This window comes from Petaurus breviceps, unplaced genomic scaffold (assembly GCF_028583685.1).
Source record: "Petaurus breviceps papuanus isolate PSGF00001 unplaced genomic scaffold, PetGlider_PUasm1.0 37, whole genome shotgun sequence".
Classification (NCBI taxonomy): domain Eukaryota; kingdom Metazoa; phylum Chordata; class Mammalia; order Diprotodontia; family Petauridae; genus Petaurus; species Petaurus breviceps.
Window position 1 is genome coordinate 47,682,834 of NW_027186296.1, and position 15,160 is coordinate 47,697,993.

At 37.2% G+C, this 15,160-nt stretch overlaps 1 protein-coding gene across 2 annotated transcripts in view; it reads right to left on the bottom strand.

Annotated features, from left to right (window-relative positions):
• Positions 1-15,160, bottom strand: part of ENTREP2 (endosomal transmembrane epsin interactor 2) — a 587,469-nt gene that overhangs the window by 7,524 nt on the left and 564,785 nt on the right. For both annotated transcript variants that reach the window (XM_069098432.1, XM_069098433.1), the window contains exons 8-9: positions 9,395-9,470; positions 1,829-2,416 (exon numbers count right to left, since the gene is read on the bottom strand). In XM_069098432.1, the coding sequence (XP_068954533.1) occupies positions 1,829-2,416; positions 9,395-9,470 (664 nt within the window). The remainder of the gene's footprint in view (positions 1-1,828; positions 2,417-9,394; positions 9,471-15,160) is intronic.

Here is a 15,160-nt window from a genome sequence, read left to right on the forward strand (position 1 = left end):
GATTATTCCAGCATGTAAAATTACTCTAAGGTGCAAGTTAGAAACTTTAAGAAGTGTTATAATTTATTTGGGCCATGACAATACAACAAAGCAATTTAACTGTTGCAGTATATACTGGCTCCCTCTGTTAATGCAGCTCTGAAGTTATCTAACTTGCTCCTAAAATAATTTACGTATTAAAAGATTTGTCCAATTCCTAAAGTAAGCAGTAGATAATCTAGAGCTCAATTCTTAGACATGCCAGGCAGAGAAGCAAAGATATAACCTCAAATGTCCTTCTTTTTACATGTGTTTTATGAAAGAGATCCTTTTACTCATGTTGGGGGTAGTTATTTGACCTATCTATAATATAAAAGTTAAAAATAGCAATATCAGCAACTGTATACACATAAAAGCTTTCAGAAACAATCATCTGCAGCTTTGGCAGTGATAAGCCACCCAAGTTCCTGTTATCTAGTAGGTACACTCAATACCAACGATCTCTTGTTGAGAAAGTAACAAAACAAAACAAAATACTTAGAAGTCGAAGGAATAAATTATCAATGGTATAACAAGCCAATGAAAGCTATTAAACTGTGTATTTAAGATAAGCGATACAGATCGGAAAACATATTACTATGCAGTTAGCACTATATATTCAGGTCCACTGGATTAATTTTTTCCTCCCCTTGACATACTGCATAATACAAAAACAAAACAAAACTGTGAATGACTAAGATATCCTGAATACTAAAGCATATAGAAATCAACTAGAAAGGATCTATGAAGGAAGATGCTATCCACCTCCAGAGAAAGAGGTGATAAATGCAAATATGCATAGCATGGTTTCATACATTATACACACAAGTGTGTTAAATGATGGTTTTCTCTAGTGCAGGATAAGGAAGGAGGGAGAGTGGGAAGGAGACCATTCAGAAGTTAAAATGTAACAAAAATCAAATCAAATCATCAACAACTACATATATGCATGACTGTGTCAAATTTAACTTTTACTACAAAGGTTCCCACTAATGAAATCTCATCTCAAGCTTTCAGGAGTCAACATGGTCAACTCTGTCAGCTATATTAACTGTAAGACAGAATGGGTATGAGTCATAGGAAACAAAAGATAATCCCAAATTATTTATATTTGGATTTGGCTTTTATAATATTTCCCCCTCCCTGGGCTTCCCTCCCCCCACCCCCCAGACAGACACAAACACTTTGGGCCACAGGGGGAACTTAGAATCACCAACACTCTGAGTTGCTGAAGACCTAGGGTTCTACTCCAGTTCTCATTTTATAGATCAGGAACGGGGAGGTGGTTTGCTCCTGTGCTTAAAATCTGAGTGTCTTGATCCTGGGCTTCTTTCACTATACTAAATAACCTCATGTAACTGTGTCTGATCCTAATCTCTTCTAAGTTTATATTTATGGTCAACATCTCCCATTTCCTTATTGTAAATTAAAATTTTAACCTATTCTCTTAATACTTTAATCTTTGCTTATGTGTTTTATTATATTTAAATGTGTATTGAAGAATACCTGATGCTTACATGGTCTGAAAGGTTGTGCCTCACCTTGTATCCTTTTCTGCTCATTGTGGAAGGTTAACATAATTCAAAACAATCATCAATACCTTATTATTAACTTTACATGTGTGGACATCCTCATATTGGCTTTGCCCCAAACTTTTAAAGGTTACATAAAAGAGATTGAAACGCAGAATACAGAATGAACTGAAACCCACACAAATTGTTGTTCCATAGTTCAGTGTTACAACTAGTACAATTAGCTTTGGGATGGTCGGTGTGTACCCCACCCAGCCCACCATTATGTCTGAATTTACCTTCTGTGCTGGATGAACATGAAATAGGATCACTGGTAGATCGGACAATATTTGAAATTCGTTTTTTCCTAACACGTCTTGGAGGAACAGTTCTCTCTGGGCAGCCATGGTGTAAGGAAGTATTTGCAGGGACTGAACAGAGAGAGGGCTGGGAATGAGTTGCAGAAGACTGGCTAAAGGTGCCACAACACATTTTCATCTGTTTGAACTGTGGCTGTGATTGATTCTCCCGCACAGAGCCCTGGGACTCTGAAAAGCTGTAATTCTCAGAAGAACAGTCTGGAGATCTCTGAGGGGAACTCTCATAGTCCTGGATCTGAGATCTGTCTAGAGAGGCTCTGTGGTGGCAGCCTCTAGCCTCCATGGGGGAACATGGTGAGTGAGTCCTGTGGAACCTGCAGCGCACACTGCGATCCAGGCTGGTACAGCTACTGTCTGTGGCTGCTTTGCGGATTGTACCATATGGAGAAAAGTCTGCAGAACGGAGAGAGCCTTGAACTTCCAAAGAACAAAGGTCCTCTGAGGAGTAGCTGTGATCCGGAATGTCAGCAACTTCAGACACCAAAAGAGAAGTACTATCAACGGAAACTACAAAAGAAGATTGTTAAAAGCTTTAACATTGAATGTTTTAAGAGACAGATGGAACAAAATATCACAACTCAAATTATAGGAAAAATAATGCCAGCATCATCTGTATCTAAACCTTCTAGTATCTATCTGCCTTTTATGTAAAACTCTGAAATTAAAAAGTGCCAACTTTTTCTTTCTCCTGTATGATGTTCAAATTCTTTAGCAGAGATTTTATTATCCTTTGGGACCCTAAGATATAAGATGCCATAGAATTATAGAACAAAAATACTTCTAAAATATCTAGGTGAGCATTACACACCTCTCTGGTTCCAAATGACCCATGCATTTTGGTGCCAGGGTGAGGGAAGTGTGGATGGGAGACAATTGATTTGGAATAGAATAGAGAGAAATGTTTCAACATTTGCTCTGGACCCCAGGCTTTCAAAGGACACTGGGTCCACTTATTATATAGTAGGGTTACAGGGAAGATAACACCACTAAACTCTCTTTGCATAAGGTTGAACAAGTGTTTGACAAGAAGCTGATGCCTTTAAAAGTTCCCTAGTGCTGGGTTCTTTTTCAACCAGGAAATGGTGTCTTCTACCACACTGAGAATAGATAATTCTGTTGAAAATGAACTAATCACCTCTAGCCCAGACCACCACAAATCAATGATGTAATTAGTAAAGGCAAGAGCCTTATAAAACATAGGTGTAGACATATGAGGGGTATTAACTTGAAGCAAGGTATGTGAACTCTTTTTAGCAGTGCATATTCTATGAGCCAGTCTAAAGATGACCGCACCTTGTACTTTCTTATGGATATGGTAAGGTCATCAGAATCCATCAGAAGTGGAATGGCTTACATCTACATCTAGACTCAAGCCAGATTACGAAGTGGAGCTCCTTTACTGCCCTGCCTCCCACCCCCATTTGGTGGAGATTTTATTATCCTTTGGGACCCTAAGATATAAGATGTCATAGAATCATAGTACAAAAATACTTTTAAAATATCTAGGTGAGCATCACACACTTAAATTTTCTCTGTGTCTAGGAAGGGTGGATTTTCCTCCTCTTTCCTTGGGGACTCAAACCTTCCCCTTAGGCTTCCCCTAGCAACTTTTTTGAATGTTGGATTGAAATAAGTTATATTTTTCCCTATATTTTTAATTTCTCCCTCTCCACTGATTCAATCTTCTCTGGCTACCCCAAACTTCCACATCTTAAAGCAAAACAACTAAAACTCTCAATGCTACTACCTACTCCCCACCCCCACCTCCATGTTTTGAAAGAAAGATCTTCTTTCCTTGTCTCTACTTCCTTGAACAAACATTCAATTCAAGAAGCATGCTGTATGCCTACTAAATGAAAAGTCTTATGTTGGGTTAAGGGAACACAAAACAGAGGTGAAAAAAATAGTCCTTGCCCTTAAGGACCTTTATTATATGAAAGACAGGATATTTAAATAGCTAGTTAAGCACAAGACAAATTGAGAAGAGAGAAATAATTAATGATATCGAAGAAAATTTTAAGCAAGAGGTGCTAATCCTTTAAGGGAGGATTTTAAGAGATGGAACTGTGAGGAGGAAATATAATCCTGGCATTGGGCACAATTTGTGCAATGATGGGGAAGCAAGAGATAGAATTATGAGTTTAGAGAACAACAAATAAGCCAGTTTGATTGAAAGGTAAAGCAAAAGAAGTGGAGTGTTGTGAATTACACATACAAAGGTAGGCTGAAGCCAGATTATGAAGGCTCTTAAATACTAAACTGAAGAGTGTATATTTTATCCTATAATAGCTACAACAATAATAGTTAGTATTTATATAGTGCTTTAAAGTTTGCAAAACACTTTTCATATGTCACCTAATTTGAGCCTCAACAACCCTGGGAAATGGGTATTATTATTTCCATTTTAAAGGTGAGGAAATTGGGTGTTAAAGGTTAAGTGACAAGTCTAGTCAGTGAATGCCTGAGGCAGGATTAGGTCTTCCAGACATCAATAGCAACCCTCTCTTCACTGGGCCTGGATACCTAGAAATAGCAGGAAGTCATTGGAAATTTTTCAGCAAAAAAAATGTGAAGATTATTCTGGCAAGAGAAGGGATGATTATAATATTTAAGGTGCCAAGTGATAAACATTTTAATGACAGTGGTGGATGTGTGAATGTAGAGAAGAGAGTGCATGTGAGAGATATTATATAGAGGCAAAATCAATAAGACTCAGTAAGTGACTAGAAAGGGGGGGGGGAGCAAGAAAGAAGGAAGAGTCAAGGGTGACTTCAAGGTGGTGAAGATGAGGCTAATGGAAGGACTGAGGTGACCACTACAGAAATAGCAAATGCTTAATAAATATTTGCTAAAGCATGAAAATTAAATGAAATTGCAAAGTTTAAAGAAGGAAGGGTTTAGGGAAGAAGGTAAAGAGCTGTTTTTGATATGTTGAATTTTAGATATGTATGTTAATTCAATTATGGATCTAGTCCCATTCCATTATATAGGATGTGTGGAGAAGATGCAGCACTGTTGGTTAGGAGAGGGATTAGAGCTAATCATAGAGTTTGGGAGTTGAATTCAAAATGGAAAGGGATGGGAGGGGTGAATTCCAGCTCTTTAACAGGTGATCCATCATTAAAGAGAGATCCATGAATAAGAAACACTCATACACCTTTGATGGGGTACCTGGGGTCTAGGTCAATTTGTGAAACCAACTTGTGAAACCAGTCTGTGAAATTGTAACTGCAATTTGTATTGTAAAATTGTTATCTGTAAAATTCCTTTCCCAACCTCCGACTCTGCGCCTTCCCCCTATCCCCCTATCCGCACTAGGCCTAGGCAACACCTTGGGACTCCTTTGTTCTTATTTAATCCCTCATGTCTCCTCTGGCCTGGCCCAAATCTTATCTAAACTATCTATTCACATGCTCCTCTTGGTCAGCTCTGACCTTTGTCTATGCATTGAGGCCTCTCCCGTCAGGCCAGCCCTGACAATGGCAGCCCTACTCGCAGGTCCCCAAAAGGACTCTTGCCCGCTTCTCATGGAAGTGTAGCAGATCTCCTAAAGGACTCTTGCCTGTTTCTCATGGAAGTGTAACAATAAACTTCTACAACTCTCACTCCAATTGAGCCTGAGACCTTGAATTCTTTCCAGACGATATTGCAGGTTTTCTGGTCTTGGATAAGATCAGAACATCTGCTGAACCTTTTGGGATCCCGTTTCCCCCCATCACCTTCACTTCCTCAAAGTCCACTCACCTGCTGGCATTCCTATTGTTCCTGTTTCTTAAAATTCATTTTAATTTGGCATTTGCTCCTAACCCCTCCACTAAACCTCTTTCAAAGGCCTTTAATAATCTCCAAAGGGACCACCTAGTTGTGCAGCATCTCCTCCTGCATACTGCTACCTTTCTGAGTTTTCAACATCCTTTTTTCTTCTAGTTCTCTTCCCACCTGTCTGATCATTTCTCAATCTCTTCTGTTGACTCATCATTTCTGTATGGTACACCAACATCTTTCCAGACACCATGTTTTGCTACCCTTTTACCCCACACATCCAGTCAGTTGGCAAATCTTGCCATTTCTACCTTCACATCTCTTGCCTCTATCCTGTTAGTTGGTTCAGATCTTCTTCACTTCTCATCTGGACTACTGAAATTCCTTCCTATTTGACCTCCCTGACACAGGTCACTCTCCACTACAATTGTTGAGCATGACTCCACTCTTCCCTCCCCCAACTTATCTGTGAGCAGGGATTTCAGCCTAGGGTAAAATCCCTGTTGAGTGTTTCCCCATTCTCTCCCGTCCCCTGCCCCCCACCAGATATTTCTCCATTCTCCCCTGCCCCTGCCTCCCCACCAGATATTCCCCATCCCTTTCCCCCTGCCCCCCACCAGATCTTCCCCATCTCTGCCCATTCTAGGTTCCCTGTCCCTCAGCCTAGGGTAAACTTTGCACGCAGGAAATTCAAATATACCCCGTCAAATCACTGATTGTAGTCTTGGCTTACATAACCTGACTATTGGAATCACTTTAAAAACCGGCACATTGTCCATGCCAACTCACTGTCTGATCTGGGTATGTGACCCTAACAGTCCCACGGTAATAAAGTCCACTTCCAAATTTTACTCTTGGGGATCTTTTGTCTCGCTCCTTTTGACTCAACACAATCAATCCTCCACATAGCAAAGTGATTTTCATTATGTAGATCTGAGCAGATGATTCTCTAGCTCAATAAATACTAGAGTCCTTATTGTCTTTAGGGGAAAAAAAAATCAACTCCTCCATTTTGTTTTTAACCCCCTTCATAAATTGGCCCCAACATATCTTCCCAGACTTACTATATACCCACTGTCTTTTCTACACTCTATACTCCAAGTCAAATTGCACTTCTCTCTTTCTCTAACAAAATAAAATAAAAAGCCCTTTCTGATTCCCCCAACTTCTAGCATCTTCCCTCCTAGCACCCTTGTACTTATTTTGAATTTCTCTGGATATTTATTCTGCATATTCTTATATATGCACACATTATCTCCCCCAATAGAAAGTCACCTCTTTTAGAGAAGGAACTGTTTCATTATTTTGGTCTTTGTAGCTCTAATAGTTAGCACCAATTCTGGCACAGAGTAAGCGCTTAATACATGACTCTCTAGATTGATTGTTTTTGTTTTCACATGGTAGGCACTCAAATATATATTGAAAGAGCTTATGCACATATAATAAATCATAAATATAGGATCACAGTTTCAAGCTGGAAGGGACAATAAAAGTCACATAATTCAATACCTTTGTTTTAGAGATGAATCAACTGAGTCCCAGATAGGAAGAGTGACTTGTCTAAAGTTACAAGGGAATTAAATAGCAGAACTCTTCCAAAGTAAGCATGGGTGAAAGATTACCAACAGCAGAGATTTCTTCTTCTTTGGAACTTTCTTCATACTTTTCCTGTGATACTCATCCCATTTTGCCTCAAGTATACTTATTTGTTTAAATATTTTATTTCTTCTAATAGAGGGCGAGGAATATATCATATCAACTCTGTATCCCCCATAGGGGCTAGCACAGAATTTTGTTAGCAGATAATAAATGCTTAGTGAATGTATAAATAAATGAAATTGAATGAAAGAAAACCCTTAAAAACATTCTTGTCTCTCTCTGAACCTACACAATCTTATTTTTTAAACTATAGGCATTGCCATTTTAAGATTGCAAGAAGAATCCACTTTACTCGTGCTTTTGTTTTATTTTTTAGATTTCCCATTCCTTGGGGGCAAGGGGTAATAGTAATAAGCACAACAAAATAATGACATTCTATGGAGGATTTCACACATCATAAGAACAGGTTTATCATATTGTCTAAGAAAAGAATATAAGCCAAACCATCCCGAAAGGTAATTTGAAAAGGAGGGTCAAAAGTATTCCAGCTAACAGCTACTTCTGATAGTCACTAGAGAAAAAGAAACACTTTCCCTCATCCTCCCAAGTAAAAGTATTGCATGGGTAATGAAAAATTGAGTTCAGTAGAGTTCTCAATACATGAAAATGAGTGCAAAGTTGGTTTCAGTTTCATTTTGGTCTTACTAAAATTATTTCTCTTGTTATTGTTTGGGTAAATATATCATTTTTCAGTCATTGTAGTCATGTATTATATTAACACAAAACCCACAAATACCTAAACCACAAAAAAGTTTTTTTTTAAAAAGATGAATTATTCAAACCTCTGTTGTGTCCTTTGATTATACATTTTTAGGATGAGCACACAGCTAATAATTTAGTTCTTTTGAGAAGTGGAATTATAGGGAACCATATCATCCTTTACTATATAATCTGTTTACTGAATGTGACTTAGCTCAAAAAACCTGTTTTCATTCAATTCAGCAGTTCCCTTTCCATTAGCAAAATACAAGCAAAATCCATTTGCCAAATCTGAAGTTGTTATTTCAAATCAATAAGCATTCTGGGAAGCATGAAATTTTGAACGCTCATAGTATCTTAAATATTTTCCATTTTTTGAAAACATTTCTATAAATTGTTTAATAGGCTTAGGTCTATTTTTCTGTTGTATTTTTAAAATGTCTTTCTGCTTAGAATTTCTATTAAAATTAAAGGACAAAGTTTTAAGATTGTCTGATGCTATCTGTCATACCCTATTTCCTGAAAGCTTCACCAGGGAAGGGAATTGCTTCCTCTCTCTTCTCCCCTTCACCTCTTGAAAACCCTGGTTCTTCTTGAGTATCAGCTCAAGTACCAATTACTTTAGAGAAAGACCTTTCCAGATTCCCCTAGTTAGTGCTCTTCCTTCCATTACTGTGTATTATTATTATTACTTTCAGTATTCATCCTGTCTATTCATTATGACTCTCCATTAGAAGCTCCTAGAGTACAATTTCATTTTCTGTAGGCACTATTTCACTTTTGTCTTTTTATACCTAGTGCCTATGGCAGTGGCTGTTACATAGTTGGCTCCTAATAAATGGTTGTTGATTGACTGATTGAATGAGATACAGCAAATGTGCTTCACCTGAAGAGGAAATCTTTTTGTGGCTCTTTATGCCAGTGATAGTCCTTCAACTCTCTCAGTGGTAAAGACTTCGCTACAAGGATCACTATGGTGCTAAACTGTAAAGGAAGGTCCAGGATTCCCTAGCCCCACCATAGGGTGGTATTGGGTATAGGTTCTCCTTGGAACCAGGAACTAAACTGGAAGGCCAAATCTCAGGTACTACAAAAGAAGCAAAGCAGGAGGGCATTCATTGACCAGAGGTGCCCTAAAGGAATGCTTCTGAATCTACCAACTGTTTAATTTTCCACCTACCAGTTCTGGCTAAAAGTAAGGAGGAGCCAAGAATGAAAGCAAAACTTAGGAAGGAATGGTTGCTAATTCAATCCCTTAAAGTGAAGGAAAAGTAGGAGAATAAAAGGAATTTTTTCTGGAAACTATAAACTAGGATTATTTCAAGTGTCATCATAAAGAGATCGACTCTTATGAGGTAAGTTTACCTTGTGTGCTGAAACCAGCAGTTGTATTTTGATCCCCCAAGCTCGATTCCGTCACTTGCTGCTCTAGACTGGTAACCTACGGCAAGAAAACAAAAGCAGGATATGTTTGACTTCAGTGAGACTCAGATTCATTAATAATCAGATGGGAAACAAATCATCTAAATGGCATATTGCCATTCGGTGATAAAGGCTCACTTGAAAGCCCTTGTTTAATTTGTGACATTGACACATATTCATATTTTTTTAATCTTTTCACCCCAGGGGGAGAGTAGGGATGTGAAGAAGCATGAGTCCAAGGTCATCCCTGACCTCCCTGATATACCATGGTGTGGAAATCAGTGGAGAGGAGAGCCACCACTACCCTCATAAGACACTTTTCCATGATGATCTCTGATCCTTCAGCAAAGTATGGCCCATTTAGAGAATACACAACAATCACTGGAGAGCAATGATGAATCTCATAACCCTAGAAGACCACACAGATAGCTTTTTATGACAGTCCTTGTACTGTTCTCCCCATCCTTTCTTGAATTCTACATTCTCAATTGCACTTAATCCTTCTATTCAAATTCAGTCCCCTATGGGGAAAAATGATTCACAGCCTCCTTTTCTCTAATTTTTATCATGTCATAGAACTTATTCTTAATTTCACATCATCCCTTTTACTCCAAAGGAAACATTCCAACTTGTTGTTTATTTTTTAACCAATCCTGTAACTTAATTGGTATAGGGACCCTCTAATAAGAAACTTGCTACTGACACAAACTGGCACTTGTTTTACCATTTATAGTCTTAAATTACCTCAGTCACTATGAGGTTAAATGACTTTTCCAGAGTCACATAGTATGTACCTGAGGCAGGACTTGAATCCAGGTCTGCTTGACTCCAAGCCCAACTCTGTATCTACTATGCCTTGCTACTACTTAATGGCAAGATCGTATCTGTGATTCCCAACCCCTGCATGATGGAATTTTCTTGTCTTTTTCTCCCTCCTTCCCTAAGAGGAATCTGCAACCTTTGAATCTCTTTTTAACAAGTAAATGTCTATATCTATATATCTATATATATATATTATTTATATAGATACATACATAACCATGTCTCTCTATATACATACATATACATATGTGTTATATATTTGTGTGTATTTGTATATGTAATTGTTTGAAGAGATTCACAGATTCTTCATACACACATATGTACACATATACATATACACACACAATTCTTGGTGGAAATATTTGTTTCTAGGAAGATCTACATTTTAAGTTATGTTTGCATAATGAGATAACACTATTGCAGTATCTTAGAATATGAACAACCATGTACATAAAATACATGTACATAAGCAAAATCTATTTTAAAGTGCCTTGTTATTGTATATGCATGTAATCCTCAGTTACAAAAAACCCCAGTTTTGAAATCCTAAGTGATTTTAAAATTGCATAGGGAATTCTGCTATAAATAATGAGCTGCTAGGGGAAATTGGGAGAGATGATCTGAGCCCTAGTGTTGTAGCTAGATTTCAACTCAGGTAATTAGATTTCTGCCTATCTATATGTCCCTTGCCACTTTAATCAAACAGGTTATTTTTATTTCTACTCTTTAAACTTTAAACTAAGACTTTGCATTGCTGCAAGTATAAAATGACTGCCATGCCTTCATCATTGCAAGAATATGAGATACTGTCTGTTTGTAAGGTGGCTTTGAAGATTCTATAAAGTTACTACTTAATTCAATTAGCATTTATTAAGTGTGCACTACATGCTACAGACACAAAGACAAATACAAAACAATCTCCACCTTCGAGGACTTGATATTCAATTAGGAAGATATTCTAGCTGGTTTAGTTCTGGGGAGAATTGAGTGACCAGTTCCAATATAAGAAAGACTTGGCCTTCCTCATCTGTAAACACATCTCTACTCCCTTTCCTGGGCTCAGCCCTTAGGAGTAACCACAGCAATACTAGCTAACATTAATATAGCATTTTAAGGTTCATAAAGCATTTTACATAAATTATCTCCATTTTAGCCGTAAGCCAAACAAATATAGCAAAGACTTAAAATTGCTTGTTAAAAGAAAGTAAAATAATGAACAGAAAATAACTATTCTAGAGAGCAATGATAAGTCAAACAGACTCTTACTCTAGTCAAGTTCAGGCTTGTCATGTTGCCATAACCCGTTATTACATTTTTTCCTAGGACTCTAATTCTGTTTTTGAAATTTTGTGAATGTGCTTTCATATAAAGTAAATAATAAACATTTGATGTTTTGATCTACAGTGGAGGTAATTAGATAAATAATCTTTTTTTCTCTATTTTCCCTTGCCACCCTCTCTACCCTGCACTAGAGAAAACCACCATTTAACACACACAAACACACACACACGATACTATGTGTACTTCTATTTATCAATTCTTTCTCTGGAGGCAGATAGTATCTTCTTTTATAGGTCCTTTGTAGTTGACTTGAATATTTATAATACTCAAAATAACTTAGTTGGTCATAGTTATCCAATGTTCTCTTGGTTCTGCTCATTTCACTCTTTGTTATTTCAAGCAAGTGTTTCCATGTTTTTCTAAAACCAACCTGCTCATTATTTTTTACAGCACAGTAGCATTCCATCACAGTTATATACCACACCTTGTTTATCATTCCCCAAATGACAAGTGTCCCCTCAAATTTCTAGTTTCTTTGCCAACACAAAGAGAGTATATTTTAGAACAGATAGGTTCTTTTCCTTTTCCTCTGATCACCTTGGGAAAGAGACCTAATAGCAGTATTGCTGGCTCAAAGGGTATACATAATTTTATAATTATTTGGGCATCAAATAGTAATATTCTTTTTTTTTCTTTTTGGAGGGCAATTGGGGTTAAGTAACTTGCCCAAGGTTACACAGCTAGTTATCATGTGTGGGTGTTAAATGTCTGAGGCCGGAACCGAACTCAGGTCCTCTTGACTCTGGGGCCAGTGCTTTATTCACTGCGCCATGTAGCCTCCCCTAAATAGTAATATTCTTGATATTTCCTTATGAAGATATGAGTCAATATTCATAAATACCCAAAGGTGCACAGATCTATCAAGTATTCTTTCTCTGAATCACAAGAAAATCATTCCCATGAGAGACTCATTCCTTTTCATAACGCTCTTCTTTTGTCTCTCCTCCCTAATCTGTCCTCCTGACTTCCATCGTCATTAGTTTTTGGCATAGCTTCTTTCAAAGCTACTCTCTGGGGGAAAAACACAAGCAAACAACTTCCTGTTAGTAAATGACTATAAAGCAAGAGTACCAAAGTAAACACTAAGCCAAGGTCAGGACTGCATCAGATGGATGCCATTTTTTAAAATGTCCCATATTGCTTAATCCACATTGATTATTGTAGGTCGCAAATATGAGAAATGATCATCAATCACATCTCTGCAAGCAATAGTCAAGGGCTTAATTTGAAATTGGCCCTCCATAACACTGAAAGTGACACTACTATATTAGAACTATTAGGAAAAGAGCTTTTCATAGGATGCTAGAACTAATAGGGATGAAAACATCTAGTCTAGCCCTCTACTTTTCAGATGAGAAAACTGAAACTCAGAGAAGTCACATGATTTGCCCAAGATCACACATCTGGTTGGTGGTACCACTGGGAATGGGACTTGGTCTTATTACTTTTGTTTCAGTGCTCTTTCCATTGTACCATACTGGATTTTAGACTAAAGTGCATTTCTAGTGAAAAGATGAAGAATAAATTTATTTGTCACAAAGTTAAATTGAAAAAAAAAATTTAAAACCAAGCCTCATACATAGAACTACAGGCAGTAGGAAAGATGGTGGCATAAACATTCCAATGTAGATGTCCCATAAATAACAAATATGGCATGCTCTTGTGCTATTAAATGGAAGGAATTTTATTCATAGTTATGCTACTTTTGTCAGCCCTAGTAATAATGACAGAATAAATTGCCATGTAAACTTGTTTTCTCCTACTCAAGGGATGATGGAAATTTCCTAATAAAACAACAAGAAACCATGGAAATTATTCCATATTTCTAAGTTCATACCAGACTAGTGTTTGAGTCTACAGAGAGAGTCTTGCAGATTCTTGGCAATTTCAGGAAATTTTCACTAAAAATTCAAATTGTTTTGCTTTGTAAATGTGACTTTTTAGTGCAGATTTTCGAAATTGCCAAGAATCTGCAGACTTTCTTGACAAATGCAAACTGTATAATTATACTCCTTTCCTTCTATTTGAAGACTAAATTCACTTACAAACTATAGGCATAAATATTATTTAATTGGAAAAAAACATTAAGTAACTATCTTCATTATTGGAATTTAGAATGAGTTCCTGAAAATGTTCTAGACTGCTGAGAACTTAATAAATGCTTTGTGACTGAGAAAACACCCCCCTAGTTACTTCTGCATCTTTAGGGATGATCGCTGTGTCTCAAGGGCTTGGATCGTGGTCAAATCATGCTCAAGTCAACAACACTGAGATAGTGTAGATTTCTGCTCCTCCTATCCAATAATTCTTCTCTGTGCATAATTGGTTGTAAAGTAATACAGACCATTTGTATTGACTCTTGCTGCTGAAAAGTATTGGTTTAAAAAGAAAAAGTGACATGAAGAACACTGAAGCCAGAAGCTGATCCCCACAAAAGCAATGCTTGCAGAAATTAAGAAGAAAACAAAATAAGGAACCCTTTACTGTATTTACCACAAAGTGTCCTGTAATTCCAGTGTATATTATCAATAGTTGGACCACAGAAGAAAGTTACTGATTTGCTGCTTAAGAGTTCTATCTAAAACCATAGGAACATGAAGCTTCAGCAGGATAAAAAATGAATGTGAAAGAAATGAGTATGCTCAATATAGCTAAGAAGTATATTTAAATGAATATAATCAATCCTAAAAATAACTAATTTCTAAAAGCAGGATTAAAAAAAACCCTACTGTTTAAAAAAAAATATATATATATATATTCCAGCACTAGTTCTAAGAGCAGCCCCTTCTTGTATCTCTCTCTGGCTTCTGTACTGCTTGTATTTCTCCCTCTGTCAGTCTGTCTTCCTCTCTTTTATAAAAATGACCACCGATATGTAATTTATGTGCAGTTTACACTAGCAAGTGGAATGAATTAACCTTCTGCTTGTCTGGGGGAAAGGACTCTTGCTTTAAATGGGAACAAATCTTTAACGTTTAGTCAGGTCAAAACTCTTGGTCTGCCCCCTGGGGAAGCATGCAGCTGGCGTGGACTCCTATTTCGTTTTGTAGAGGGTAATGGATTTCATTGACTTTAATACTCTCTGCAATGTCTATGGTACTGAAAAGTGGTCATCAAGCCATTAGGACCAAAAGGCAAAGAGACCCAATAAAGAGCACAGCCAAGTCATTGGGAAGCTCTCAGCAGGTCTGAACAATTTGCTCAGATGGTCTCTTTCATAGGAATGAAAAAAATAAACAGACTGTAGAAAAGCAATGTCTACACCATAATATTTGTGCTTATAAATCCTTGAATTTGAACTTTTTCAATGTTCGAAAAGATACAAAACTCATAAATGTTATTTCAACAAAGCCAAATTACAGAATTTCTAATCTTTTCACAGATGATTTCAAAAAGTGCTGAGAAAAAAGCAATATGTCCCCAGAGTACTCTATTCTTTAGAAAATGTGACTTATGCAGCTATAACAGGACAAAATATTGATGAATCAAATTCTCCCCAGTGACCAAGTACTACTAAATGACACTCATGTTTCCCATAATAAGTAA